This window comes from Lissotriton helveticus, chromosome 4_1 (genome assembly GCF_964261635.1).
Source record: "Lissotriton helveticus chromosome 4_1, aLisHel1.1, whole genome shotgun sequence".
Lineage (NCBI taxonomy): Eukaryota > Metazoa > Chordata > Amphibia > Caudata > Salamandridae > Lissotriton > Lissotriton helveticus.
Window position 1 is genome coordinate 797,764,743 of NC_136063.1, and position 15,193 is coordinate 797,779,935.

The window sequence follows — 15,193 nt, forward strand, 5'->3', positions numbered from 1 at the left end:
ATTTGGTGCTGATCAAGGAATGAGGACCCTACCTCTTGCCAGGAAGAAGTCATCCTGCCATACTTGCTTCATTTAGCACAATCTAGCCTTCAATTTTCTTCCATTAAGGTTCACTTGGCAGCCCTAACTGCTTACAGGAAATACCCTTCACAAACTTCCTTTTTCGGTATTCCTGTCATTAAAGATTTCTTGGAGGGTTTGAATAAGGTTTTTCCTCCCATTAGATTTCCTTCCCCACTCTCCCCCCTCTGGAGCTTAATGTGGTTCTTTCTCGGCTAATGCAAGAACCCTTTGAACCCATTCATAAGGCTACTCTTCAGCATCTGTCTTGGAAGACTGCTTTCCTTGTGGCTTTCACTTTCGCCCCCACGGTTAGCGAAATCCAGGCACTCTGCTGTCAAGAACCATACACAGTTTTCCATACATCTAAAGTGGTTATTAGGACTAATCCGAAATTCCTCCCTAAGGTAATTTTGGATTTCCATGTGAACCAAACTATTTCCTTGCCTACTTTTTTCCAGCATCCATCTTCTCCAGCCGAGAGATCGCTTCATTCCCTGGATGTTAGAAGGGTTTTAAAATTCTATTTGGAAAAAAACTAAGGATCGAAGAAGATCGGATCAGTTATTTGTAAACTATGGCTCTCTCCTTGCAGGCCTAGCAACTATCAAACAATCCATTTCCAGATGGATTGTTTCCTGTATTTTACTCTGTTACCAAAAAGCAAACAAATCCTTTACTGGAAATCCTAGGGCTCACTCTACCAGAAAAAAGGCAGCTATTGCGGCTTTGCTTCGTAATATACACATTTCTGAGATTTGTAAGGCTGCCACCTGGAAGTGAGTCTATACATTCACAAGACACTACTGCCTGGACTCTGATGCCAAGGCAGTTGCTCAATCAGGGCAGGCTTCTCTTCGGAACCTCTTTGCTTAAACTTGCATTTCAATTCTCTGTCTCTTCCACTGCGTCTGTTTTTAGGGATGGGCTTGCTAGTCTATTCAAGTGCTTTAGACTATACATGGAAATCTCCTACAAGAGAAGGAATAGTTTCTTGCCTGTAGCTCCAGTTCGCTTGTAGGGGTATTTAAGTCATAAGCTACCCTCCCTCCTCCCCGGTGAAATAAACAGACGTATCCATTATATAGAATAGGCACTCACTTCTCATCTTCTTCAAAAAGAACTGAAGGAACTGCCACTAGCTTTGCCTCATGGGATACTGGTAGTCTCTGGAGTTTCTTAAAGGCAAAGCGTCTAGTTTGACATATAATGGCAGCTTTTGGGGCTACTCTGTCCTGTCCTTTCATCTCTATCATGAATAAAGGAGTTTTGTGAAGGGAAGTTTTCTTTGTGTTAAACACCCAAAAAAATTGCACAAATTGTAGTATTGTGGCTATTTTTTTTCACTTCAGGATGAAGTTGTGGCAAGTGTAGCCTAGTTAGTTAGGCGGCATTATTGTCTTTTTTAACTCTTAAATGGCTTTGCAGGCCTTCCTCAAGAAAGGAGAAAAATATCCACTTATGAAGATATATCTAAAGAAGTGCTCTGGGCTCCCGGCACGTTGGTGGGACTATTGAAGTGCTTATGACTTTTCATGGAAATACCCCTACACGAGAACTGGCGTTACAGGTAAAAAACTCTTCCTTAATGAACACCTTCATCGTGTGTGTCAATTTATAGAGTTCACCCGGGATCTTGTTGGGCCTGTTGGTTTCCTGCATAGTTATTTGTAATGGAGGTGTACCGTTCAATGGACTGGCCACCACCAACATTGATACCTTCATTAAATTCATATATAGTCCAACCACCTAGGGAAATATAGTTTTTAGATAAATAGATAGATAGATATTGTGTGTTCTTTGTTAGTCACAATAAACAGTCACAACTTGCAGTCTGGTGTTAAACCAGTTTGTATTTTCTAGTGGACAATATATATTCTGATTATATAAAGCCAGTTTTTGTTTACATTTAAGTTTTTTTCTCTCTGTAAAGTGTTCTGGAATGCCCACCAGAGGCAGTAAATTTGACCGTTTATGAATTTAACGAAGATACCCATGATGTTGGAAATCAGAAGCATTTTCATCTCCATTACCCAACAGACCATCCCCCGACAGACCATTCTAGACGCTTGAACTCTGATACCAAAGTATTCTAGCAATCTAGCCAACTTTAACCATAATATCGCGATATAATTTGTAAATTTACATTGTTTATATATAATGCAAACTTTTAATACCAGTTTCCGGGTTGAAGATCCCATTTCTCCTTCGAGTGATCCCCTCACGTCTCGAGGTCTTTCTGGACACTGTTCAGTCCTGAATGTCATCTACAAACCATTGATTTTAGGTATGTTGGTCTAATTAGATCTATTGTAGAAAAATAACAGTGCAGCACCTAGAATATGTTAGGTTATCATGCACAGGTCCTGGATTGGAGGGGGGTGCTCACCCTACTCTACCTTCCTTGCCTGAGCTTGAACCCTGGTTGTTTTTGCTACAGAAAGGGACAGTAAGACCTTTTGATCCAATGTTAAAGACTACATAGGCAGTAGTTTCCAACACATTTTCAATGATTGCACGTATGTGCTCTTGTCTCTACTCTTTCTATGTAAGGGCATTGATATATCAGTTTTTAATAAAATAGCCAATGTACTTATGTGTTTTTTTGTGTATTTTAAATCAGCTCGAATTGCTACTTTACAAGATGAAGTGAAACATATAAAAAATAATCTTGAAAGAGTTGAAGCTGAGAGAAAGCAGACACAGGAGAACCTCAATATTTCTGAAAAGGTAAGTTTTGAAGTTAATTACAAATCATGTGAGTGTGTGAGTGAGCAAGAGCAATGATATATTATTCATATCTCATTGGTTTTTCCATTGATTTCTGGCGCTCAAGCTTTTACCAGAAAGGGAGCAGCTCTTAAGCAACCCTTCTTTCTCAGGGATACATCTACTTGCAAATTCCTCACCTTATAAACCTCCTCCAGGTTTCAGACTAAATTTGGAAAACCGTTCCCCTGGTGATAGCCTTCCGGCTCCGCCTAGTTATATCACGCAATTTCAGTTGCTGCTGTGCCCTTCCAGGATGTGAAATGTAGTTGTACATACACCTTCAAATGGAGCACTGGCATACTTTTCAGTTTTATGTGCTTTATGAAAGTGGGTCCATAGCTTTTTTTCCAGTTTTACCGACTGATTTCAAAATTGAATCTGAGAGCAACTTGGTCAAATTGCTTCATATAATGTTTCAGGGTTTACGCCCTGCTGATAGTGTCATAAGTTGGCGATTGTATTCACTTGCCATCTCTATTTAGAGACTGGGATCCTGCCTTAACTTCTTTGTCTAGGAGTGTTGCTTGTCCGTCACCCAAAGGCAATCAGTGAGCATGGTTGACCAAGTTAAAGGGCCAAAAAGGACAATTTGAAGAAGGCTCTCTATCCACCTCCTGGCAAGTATATTGACAGGGATCTTTCCCCATGATAACATCACTCAGAAAACACAAGTAACGCCACAGGGACAAGTCATCTTATTCCTCAAGGAAACGGGTCATCTTCCTTGGACTTTTAGGAAGTACGACTGCACCATGCCCTGATGGTGGCTTTGTCTCATCTTCAGAAATGATCCCATTTCTCAAAAGATGAACCCAATATTCGTGGCTCCTTCTACCAACCTGTCAGACTGAGGCCTTTCAATAGACCAAGCTAGATATATACAGGACTGCCTGATATTCCTCTGGTCCATCTTCCAGCTTGGAAGTTCCATCAAGCACACAAAAAGTAATAATTAGAATACTCGCAAATAGTCTGACCACAGGCAGCCGCTGGTAGCATTCAAACCAATAATCTATTTGCCAATACACCACCTCTGTTTAGACCCTGCCATATGCTAATCAGTCTTGATCCTGCTCCAAAATTTACTAAGTTAAAAATAAATTAACCCAACTACCTCTCAGACATGTGCTAACATCTGGATGAGCGGCGGTCTCCAGCAGCCAGTGGACTTGCTTCTAAGTTTTGAGTGAGGTGCTACAGATGGGCGACCAAGCTTCTGCAGTTATAGTGGTACAAAAGCATTCAAGGCAGAATCTTGTGGGGTGCAGTTCTTGGTTGTAGCATCCCAATCTGTCTCAGGCAGTTCTTGATGGTGGTATGGTCCATGTTTGGCAGTTTCTTAATCACAGTACAATCTGCCTCAGAGGCAGTCCTTTGTTGTTTCACACACTCTTTCTCTACAGTTCTTGTTCACAGCAGCGACAAACACGGTCCACTATTTTTGTCTGAAAGACCTAACACAGCAAGAAATCACCCATTCTCCTCAGGGATAGTAGGTTGAACTCTTCAGTCTTCCTTTCCCCCCACACACCTCTGGGATCCTGCTGCTTCGGCATGGTTGACAGGCTCCTTCCCTCTCTCAGTAGGCAGGTTAGCGCCTAGGTTCCTTAAAGTCAGAGAATCCACTTCTTCCTGCATGGCAATACTTCAGGTGATATCCACTCATCTCTGAGAAGCTGGCTCTCAGGCAGACACCAGCTCTTGTTGCACTGCTATATGATTACTCTGTAGAGCTCTACCTTGCTTGATCAGGAGAGCTTGGCGCTGGGAAGACAACTGGGTAAGTGGCTCCCACATTTATACGGTCAAAGCAGACTGGAGATTTGGGTTCAGTCTGTACTGATTTGGGGGTGATTCTTTTTCAAGGGCCCCCTTCAGGTTGCTCACCAGACGCAGCCTTTGTGTTGAGTGATACTCCTTTCAGGAGGGTAGTCCCCAACTTGGAGTACACATAACCGAAGCGCAAATATGTGTGAGCTTTCAGTACATGACTGTCAATAGTCACATTAAACAGTGATGAGTGAAAATGCAAAAGGTGGCCTCACCTAAAGGGGTTGCTGTCACATTGAACAATAGAGACTGCAGTCCCACCCTTCTGTCCCAGCATCTACCTAATTGCTGCTATGCACAAAAACTAATAAGCACCTTCTCTCAGCAAACGTCCTAATTCAGTTTCTAAAGGAGTGTCTTCTCCCTTATCCCACTTCAGTATCTCTGTGTCTTCCCTCCAGCTAAAGAAATTTCAGCACATACACTTCTCCTGTCTGGGGGAACAACACACCTCTATCTTGTGCACAGGAACAGACCAGGGGGTTTCCAAAATGGAATTCCCAGGCCTTTCATTACTGGTTTGCTAATACACATAATGTGTATTCCATACAGCCACATACACAAACATGCACTACATACACTTGGGATCTGGCCACAACCTTGGATACATAAAACACATCATACTACCACTCTGCATGCAAAGAGATAACAGGAAAAGTTGTCCACTTTCAGTCAAATGAGCGCCCGCTTAGTACGTCCCTCTAGGTTACAGAAAAGGTCCAGAAATGGGTGTAACGCAGGCACAAAAGGGGACCCACCCCTTCAGGGTGGCCCTACCCTTCTGGGTGGTCAGATTTATCCCAAGGCCAAGGAATATTTATGACATATGGGAAACTCCGGGCCCCTAATCGCATTCTGCAAGAGTGGCACATCATTTTGTTTTAAGCCTTTGGGTCCAGGATATCACTCATGTAAAGGGTCAGTCTCAGAACACTTTGCAAACAATAGGTTAGTGTGAGGCGATGTCCAACATTTTTATCCTGGATAAAAGATGCTCTGAGGTGGGCATTAGGGGCAGGAAAACACTGTACACCATGCAAGGAACATTTCGGCCCCACATTTCTTAGACGCCATAAGAAACCCTTCGTATCCCAGGGTTCCAAGATCTTCCTTCGTTGCAAGCATTACATTATTGAATGTGCAAAATACCTATTGTTTCCTTGAGAGCAGACGTTATCTACAGGATAACATTGATAAGCAGGCCAATAAAACTTAGTCCCAGCTGAGACCTTGCTCAGGGGTAAAATTCTCTGTTCCCAAACTTGAGATCTGAAAGAGACTATTAGTTACAGATTCCTTACCTTAGAATTACTCCCAGGCGGGAGACTGAATCCGGAGAAATCTTTTCTTAGCAGTACCCCTGTGCGTCGGTAGGTGGCATCAGTCGACTCCGCGTCCGTCATTGGCGGCGTGGTCCCCGGGATGACGTTGCTGTGTCTACTTAGACGCCGCCCCAGGGCTGACATCACTTCTTTCTTTTTCCATGCCAGCCAGCGCAGATCCGGAGAGAGCGTGTCCCTTAGTCACTTTTTGACTAACCCTTTTTCGACTTTTGTCAACCTCTTTTTGAGTCTTTGACTTCTGGTGCACAAGGAATGTCCAGCCATCGGCCCGGTTTCAAGCCCTGTGACTCCTGTCACAAGCTGATGTCAGCCACCTATCCGCACCTCGTGTGTCTCAGATGCCTGGAGCGCGACCACGACCCGAAGTGATGCTCCGACTGCCGGACCCTGCACCCGTAGTCTTTGTTGGAGTGGTCCCGAAAGATTTTGGATGCCTGGCAGTCCGCTCTGCGCCGTTCGAGGTCCCGGTCGAGGGGAAGGTTGCGGGACCGGTCGCGGCATCACCACCATTTGTCCTCGAAGTCTTCGTACTCCTTGGGTAAGTCGAAGCACAAGACGATGACGGAAAAGCATTATCGCTTTTCGCTTTCTCGTTGGCTGCGCAAGACTCAGAGCGTTGTCGCTCTCCGGCTCCTACTTCAGAGCCGGCTGTACGGCTCAACGCTTCCTTCCCTTGGCCGGAGCATCCCCTGCCCAGCTTTGTGCATTTTACAAAGTGCTGCACGGCGCCTTCAGGTCCCACGGACTTGGCTGGGGGCCCTGGGCCTTCGATGCCGGCGGCTCAGGGCACGGTGCCACAGGGTCCCCAAGGATTCAGGCCTGGATCAGGATCGGCGCCGGTCGACATCACTGTACCTTCCCTGGCACCGATTCCAGTGATGACCCCCCCCCCCCAAAGTCAGTTGTGCCCCCAACCGGCGTCGACCCCGACCTCACCCCTGACCTGGACACTGCGCCAGACCGACGTCGACCAACATCTGTACCGGCACTGGAGGGTACTTTTGTACCGCTGTTCATCCCTGGCGTTCCCTACCACCCTGATTGGCAGCCTGAGGAGGGTGAGCAAGACTGGGAGGGGTCTGTGGACCGTCTAGCAGACCAACTTGATGGGCCGCACTGGAGAGAGGAGTTGGGTGAGGCCAGTAGTCTGGACACCTCCCCAGACCTTGGTACGCTTTCTCCCCCTACCGTGACTACGGAGAAGGGAGCTTTTTACGCTGTGGTGTTGAGTCGGGCGACTGAGGCCCTGGGCCATGAGCTTCCTACTGTGGTTGTCAGGACTAACCTCCTGACTGAGGTGCTTCAGCTGGCAGCAGCCTCTTCGGAGTCCCTGCTGCCTTTTAATGAGGCCCTCACTGACATCCTTCTGGGCACTTGGTCCAAGCCCAGCTCGGGCTCCTGTGGACAGGATGATTGCCCGATGCCACCGCCCGGCCCGGGTGACCCACTTTTCCTCTCCCAACACACTACCCCTGAGAGCTTGGTAGTCCAAGCCTCATCCTCAAAAGGCCCATTCCCTACTGCTCCCCAGATAGGGAATCCAAGAAGCTGGACCATCTTGGGAAGATGTTTTTTTCCTGCGGCTTAGGACTGCGGTCGGTGAACACCGCATGTCTCTTGGACCATCCGGTGCGGGCTGGATACCGCAGACTTGCTGGTTAGGACGGTTTCCATGTCGGTAGCCCTGAGGCTCTACGCCTGGCTGAGAACGTCTAGCTTCTCTGGGGATGTCCAATCCACACTTTTGGACATGTCCTTTGATGGCCGTCACATATTTGGTGAAAAGGTGGACAATGCACTTGAGCGCTTCAAGGACTCTAGGCCCACGGCCGGATCCTTGGGCCTCGCAGCAACTTCTCGCATCTTGCAATCTGCCTTTCATGGCTACGGAAGGGGTGCCCCTCCACATTCCACCCAGAGCCACTGGGCGGCATAAGCTACCCAGCCTATTCGTCGCCAGGGACGTGGGACTCAGTGTTGCGTAACAGAACTGACTTCAGCAGGCTACAACGTCATTCCGGCAATCCCCGAAGACAGACGCAGAGTTGTCCGACGCCACCTATCAACGCGCAGGGGTACTATAAGAAAAACTCTGGATCCAGTCTGACGCCTGAGAGTAATTCTAATGTAAGTTCTTATAAGGTAAGGAATCTAGAACTAATATGTCTCTTACAGATGCATCATTACCAAAGGTAAGTAACTTGTTCTTTAATCCAGAACAGTCCCTTGAGCTCACTTGTGGCTGTTAGGCCAGATATTCATTATTACTCCTCTAAAGGCAGCTGTTAGACTTGTCAAATGTAGAAAAAACGTGTCCAGATTAACACTATTCCTTCCACAATGCAGTGGCTTTTCATTGAATCCAGAATTTTTTATAATATGGTGTGCCTTACCCAGAAGGGACTACATCTACGATCTCCCAAACGTCTAACCCAAAAACTGATTTTATCTCTATCTACACAGTCTTTTCTTTGGACGAAATGCCACTCTTTATTTTAGTGAATGATAGGATATCGAACTCCATCCTCTCTGTGAGCCACAGCACCCTACACTTCAGTCAGAAAGAGCCTCAAATCTCCCAACACATCTCCAGTTATGATTACTTTTTCTTTCTGCTCATCTACCATGTCCGTTTAATTTAGATTTTTGCCCAATTTTAGAATAATTTGCATTACACTAACCATCAGTCTTTTCGTACAGCATGTTACTACTACTTCTTTCAAGGAACTCATAAGCATGCACTAGTAGTCCATGGTTTGTATTCTTGATATCGCTCTGTCTTTTTTTATTTTTTTAAACATATTGTTCAAGGCATATGAGCTGCAGATCACACACTGTGCATAGATCGGCATCTGGTGTTGGGCTCGGATGTTTGCAGTTGTTTTTGTCTTGGTAAAGTCTTTGGAAGTCACAAGATAGGTGACTCCTCCATTGGACTATATGCGCATGGGCATTGGCTCCATCTTCAGATTGTTTTTTTCCACCATCTGGCTCGGATGAGTATCTTGCGCTCCATTTGGAACCATCACGATTCTACTTTCGACGTGCTATCCTTCACCCTTTCTACGGTATTGTTTTCGATCGCAAACCCCAGTCGCCGCGCATCTCTCCAACTTCGAAGTCCTCGATTCTGATCGTCGACGAGGGCCCATGGGCCTGCCTTGGCATCTGGTCATGGAAAGAACTCCATTCAAGAAGTGTCCTCAATGTGGGTCGAAGTTTCCCCACACCGATATGCATCAGGTGTGTAACCTCTGCCTTTCACCTGAGCATGAGGCCAGAGACTGTGCAGCTTGTGCCTCTTTCCGTTCCAAAAAGACCATTCGGGATCATCGAGCTTGAAGAACAATGGCTCGCTTGTCGACATCCATTCCCGATGACATCTTCCAAGAGGTTATCGATGTACCAGAACAGGAGCGGGTCGAAGACATCAGCGCCTCCGAAGCCGAGGACTCCATCGAAAAACTCACTCCGGCGCAGCAGGTCATAAGTAGTCGTAGACCCCGACCCCCTCCATACACCATCGAATAAGGCTTCAGTCACACCTTCGGGCCCAGGTGCACACTAAGAGACTGCTTCTCATGGCTCGGGCACGGCAAAGAAGCCTATTAAGCCTTCAGACGACTCAGGCTAGAGTCAGTCTACCATCAGTACCGACAACCGGTCACCGGCACCGAAAAAGAAACCACGCTCCTCCTCCGTGCCGATCGCTGCCTCCACATCCAAACACTTGGCACCGAAACCTACAAGCACCGACCCATCGACTCCGAAAAAACACTGAGCCAAGCAAAAAGACGCTCCCTAAAGGTTCGGATTAATACACTTTGGAGCCGAAAAAAGCCTCGGAACCGAAAAAGCAACCGGTTCCACAGGCAGCCACAGAGACTGTAAAACATCACGGTTCCATGCCAACAGGCCACAAAACTGTTCCGGACTCAGTGCTGCGCATCTCTACAGAACCGAAACAGTCGGCGCTGAAAGACCAGCCAGCCTCCATCACAAGAGTTCTTTAAACCAGACCCTAGACAGAAAACTCTTCTAAAAGACCCTAAAACTGGTCAACTCATTCTAAGTTCAAAGAAGAGACCATTGGATACGCCTGCACCTGCTGCACCACCTAAAAAGAGGGACCTTGCCACATCTCCCCTCAGGGTCCCTTCTCCTCCACCTCCTCCCCCACCATATCTCCTGACCGAAGTGCTTCAAGCTGGGGCTTCCACTTCCGAACCCCTTTTGCCTTTTAATGAGGCACTTGGACGTCCTTCAAGGCACATGGTCCAAGCCTATCACAGGGGCTCCTGTGAACAGGACGGTTGCACGCCGCCTTCGCCCTGCACCGGGTGATCCGCAGTTCCTCAGCAAGCAACCCACACCAGAACGTTTGGTGGTACAGGCCTCTACTTCCCAGGGCACGTTCTCTTCCGCCCCTATGTACAGGGAATCCAAGACGTTGGATGCATTTGGGAAGAAGTTTCCTTCCTTCAGCCTTGCATTGCGGTTGGTGAATACTGCATGCTTATTAAGCTGTTTCTCCCACTCCCTTTGGGAGATGGTTGCGCAAGTGCTCTCACAAGTCCTTGAGGAGACCAGGGCCGTGCTCTCCAAATCAGTCAAGGATGGGAGAGATGCAGCAAAATTCACCAATTGGTGTGGCCTAGATATAACTGAATCGCTGAGCTGATCGATTTCAACGACAGTAGCCTTAATGGCTTAGAACTACTGGCTTCTCTGGCGATGTCCAGACCAATCTGATGGACATGCCCTTTGATGGAACCTGTCTTTTTGGGGAAAAGGCAGATTCGGCCCTGTTTAGGTTCAAGGACTCTCCAGCTACAGTCAGATCCTTTGACCTCTCCTCTACTCCTCGTTGTCAGTTTTCCTTTCACTCCTTTCGTGGCAATAGAAGGGGTTTCCAGACGTGTCAGCCCTATCCCAGCCCCGTCCTTCACAAATTGCCCAAGTCATACAAGGACATGGACACAGTGCATTCCGATCCAGGAATGGAGGCCAGAAGTCATTGACCACCATGCCCCCGGCAGCCGCAACCTCAGAGAACGCCTAGTCTGAGTCTGCAAGACCATACTACCCCACTTGGTGGGAGAATTCATCACCATCTCCCCCACTTTAGATCCCTAACATCAGACAAGTGTGACTTGCAGATCATTCTCTTGGCCAATGGTTGTTATTCCCGCTACTTTGATTCTGAAGAAGATGATGTTAGCTGTTCGGACCGACAATCTCTTCCTCAAGGAGACATTTATCACAGGTTTTGTCTGCCCTAGACCAGGAAGACTGGATGGTAGCCTTGGACCTGCAGGATGCATATATTCACATCCCCATCCTGCCGGGCCACAGGCGTTACCTGCTGTTCAAGGTAGGCCTTGAGCACTTTCAGTTTACTGTGCTTCCCTTTGACCTTACCAGTGCTCCTCGGGTGTTAACCAAGGTGATGGCGTTGGTCGTAGCTCATCCGCGCAGGTTAGGGATGTAAGTCTTCCCCTACCCGGCAGTCGTCTCCCACCTTGAGACTACGGCGGACCTCCGCATTCACTGGGGTTCTTTATAAATGTGCAAAAGTCACACCTGACTCCTTTTTAGATGCTCCCTTTCATTGGAGAAGTTGCAGACACAGTGCAGTTTCGAGTTTATCCTCCCGAGCAGCGAGTCCAGGATATTCAGGTCATGATCCCAATATTTCAGCCTCTATCCTGGTTTTTGGTGAGACTGACTCTGAAGCTGTTGGGCCTGATGGCCTCCTGCATCCTGTTGATAAAGCAAGCCAGATGGCGTCTGCGGGCTCTGCAGTGGGAACTGAAGTTCCAATGGGCACAGCATCGATGGAATCTCACCGACATGGTCCTGATGTCGGATGGAACTGAGAGAGATCTGCAGTAGTGGTTGACGAACCATGATTGGGTCAACGGCAGACCCCTTATCCTTCCCCAACCAGAATTCACTGTGCTGACAGATGCATCCCTTCTAGGAAGGGGTGGCTATCTGGGAGAGGTGGAGATCAGAGGACACTGGTCTCCGGCGGTGTCAAGACATAAATCTGTTGAAGCTCCGAGCTATTTGATTGGCATTGAAAGCATGTTTTCCCTCTATCAAGGGGAAGCTATTACGGGTGTTCATGTACAACACCACCGTAATGTGTTACTGCAACAAGCGGGGTGGGGTCGTGTACCCTTTTTCGAGAGGCCCTGCCTCTCTGAAGATGGCTGGAACAACAGGGCATAACCCTGATTGTTCAAAACCTGGCAGGCTCTTTGACCGCCAAGGTGTACGAGCTCAGCCGTCGATGCCTAGCGGATCACAAATGGCCTCTCCAGTCAGAAGTGGCGCAAGGTCTCTTTCAACAATGGGGAGAACCTTGGTTAGATTTGTTCGCTTCCAAAGAGAACTCGCAGTGTCAGCAGTACAGCGCACTGGAGTTTCCAAGGCGGCTATCGCTCGGTGACTCCTTTCATCGCGTGTGGATCTCAGGCCTGTTGTACGCCTTTCTGCCCATACCTCTCCTGCCGAGGGTTCTGAAGAAGATCAAGAGCGACCAGGCCCAAGTCATTCTTGTGGCTCCGGACTAAGCGAGGAGAGTCTGGTATCCAGAGCTTCTGAAGATGAGCATTGATCCTCCGATCAGGCTGCCCTGTTGGGAGGATCTTCTGTCGCAGCAACAGGTAAGGGTCCTCCCCCAGAGCCTTGCAACTCTGTGACACCATGCGAGGAGATTGAGCGGCGGCAGTTGATAGCTTTTGACCTTCCACCTGTAGTTTGTAATGTTATTCTGGAGGCCAGGCTGCACCCCACTAAAACGGTGTATGCCTGATGTTTGTAGAAATTTGTATTATACTGTACAGAAAGGTCTATTGACCCTCTTTATGCTTCTCTTTCTACTGTCCTTCTATCCATTGTAAACCTTGCCCTACAGGGCTCTGCTTTAGGAACTCTCAGGGGTGTCTCTCTGTTCTGTCTGCTTTTTTGCGGCGGCTAGACCAACCCTCTCTCTTAATCTCCTATTGTACAAAGATTTCTGAAAGGGCTAGCTCACTTGTTTCCACCCACGCCCTTTGTATGCCACAGTGGGACTTTAATTTGGTCCTCACCTACCTGATGTGTGCTCCATTTGAGCCTCTACACAATTGTCCCCTCCTGCTGTTGACCATCAAAACAGCCTGTTTGAGGCATATGAGCTGCAGATTACACACTGTTGCATAGATCGCCATCTAGTGTTGGGCCCAGATATTTGCACTTGTTTTTTGTCCTGAAAAGTTCTTCGGAAGTCACATGATCGGTGACTCTACCTTAGAATCACATTGTGCATGGGCATCTGCTCCATCCTTAGATTGTTTTTTTCCGCCATCGGGCTCGGATGTGTTTCCTGCCCTCCGGTTTAGAACAGAGTATCTGAAAGAAACAGGTTAGTGTTAGATTCCTTACCTTATAAAATCCCAGGTGTGAGAAGTTAGCCTGGCATATGATGTCCACTAGTTCTAGTGGGCACCTTGCACCAGTCTAATCGACCCTTATTGATGGTGATTGTAAAGTCAACCTTATAGAAAGCTATCCTAGTGGTAGCATGAACCAGCAGTCATCAGGCTAAGACTTCAGTAGGCGAGTTAAGCAAGTTGTTTTACGATAAGTTACACAGTATACGTTATGCCCTAGGGGCCTCACAAACATATACTAAAATAGTGGTATAAGAACAACGGGAGCACCGGGAGTACTCGCGTTACCTCGCCCAGGGAAGCCGGGTGCATAGGTGTCTTTTCATGTCGGGTTCCGTCGTCGTTTTCTATGGAGAGCTGCAAAGGAGTGCTGCAGGCGACCCGAGGAAAAGTGTCCGGGTGGATCCAAGGGTGTATCGAAGATCTGAAGAAACTGAAAGCAGAACGGACAGAGTCTGGGCCACTAGCCAGTGACCAGGAAGGAACCAGGAAGGAACCAGGCGATGTCGGGTGATTTCAGGTGAAGAAGTCGAACTTGTCTCTTCAGACACGAGGTCTAGGAGGCATCGACGATGACCAGGCACTGGATTCGAGCTGTCCCACGACGGATCTAGTTGACTGCTGTGTCGGTATTCGGATTGGACCCAACAAGCCTTGGCAACCGCAACCCATGCAGGATGTCGAGATTGGCTCTGTTGCAGACCAGCAAGGTCTGTGGCGCTTCTCCTTTGCAGGGAAGCTGGAGCAAGCCTGGAGCAACCAGGAAAGCAAGTTAAGTTCTAAGAAAAAAGAAAAGTCTTCAGGGGGCTCACTAGCCAACGGGCAAGGGACCGGGAAGACGGGCCGAGCTCAAATGCAAAAGCGGGGCCCACGGAACACTCGCAGAGTGAGGGGGCCTGGGCTTCGGTGCAAATGGTGCTCGGGGCTGGGACTTCAAGCACCCCAAAACACAACTTCGAGATACCTCGTTGAAGGAGTGCAGCTTGAAAAATGGAGGATGTCCAGGAGTTTCGGTCCCACATCTCTCGTGTCCGCGACATGTCTCAGCTTTGGTGTGGGTCGGGGTCAGAGATGTCTGGAAGTCAGTGTCCTGTGTCGCAGATTTTTCGGGATCTGGCGGGAGCTTCGAAAATACAGACCGGCAAAGTTGCTGTTGGTGCCTGTTTGAACAGGGTGGTCACTCCTTGACCACAAAGGAGATATCTTCTGTCTTCCAGTCAGAATGGAACGTCGAAGGTCCAGGATATGTCTTTCAAAGATTCGTCCAGGGTAATCTAAAGTCCTAGGGACACGGCTCCCATACTTATACTAAGTTTGTGGGCTGGACTACCTGGCTAGGTCCCTCCTATAGGTGGACCTGGGCAGGGGTTGGTTACACCCCCTTCCCTTTGTTCAGTTTCACGCCAGAGCTGGGGCTGAGTGCCCCAGCAACTGGTTTGAATCTGGCTATGCATGGAGCACCTTGTGTGCCCCTGGCAATATCTGGAAAGCATTCACTGAATGCAGACCTCCCTGTCCCAGTACACTACAAGCCTGTCTAGGGAGGTGCTGGCACCTCCCTGGACAGGAAACCTATTGTCCAAGCCTCTCCTGCTGGAGTTTCGGCCAGCAGCAGGAGGTCAGATTCGTGTCTGTGGCAGCAGCATCCATTTTGTGATGCTGGGGCTCTGTTTAACTTTAACCAGGTGTAACAGTAACTACATGTCTTCTCCCTCTAGAACGGTTGAAAGCTACCCCTGCCACCAG

At 48.0% G+C, this 15,193-nt stretch overlaps 1 protein-coding gene across 1 annotated transcript in view; it reads left to right on the forward strand.

Moving 5' to 3' along the window:
• Positions 1–15,193, forward strand: part of ROCK1 (Rho associated coiled-coil containing protein kinase 1) — a 2,099,493-nt gene that overhangs the window by 1,140,767 nt on the left and 943,533 nt on the right. Inside the window, exon 17 of the mRNA XM_078687444.1 lies at positions 2,684–2,790. Coding sequence (XP_078543570.1) covers positions 2,684–2,790 — 107 coding nt within the window. The remainder of the gene's footprint in view (positions 1–2,683; positions 2,791–15,193) is intronic.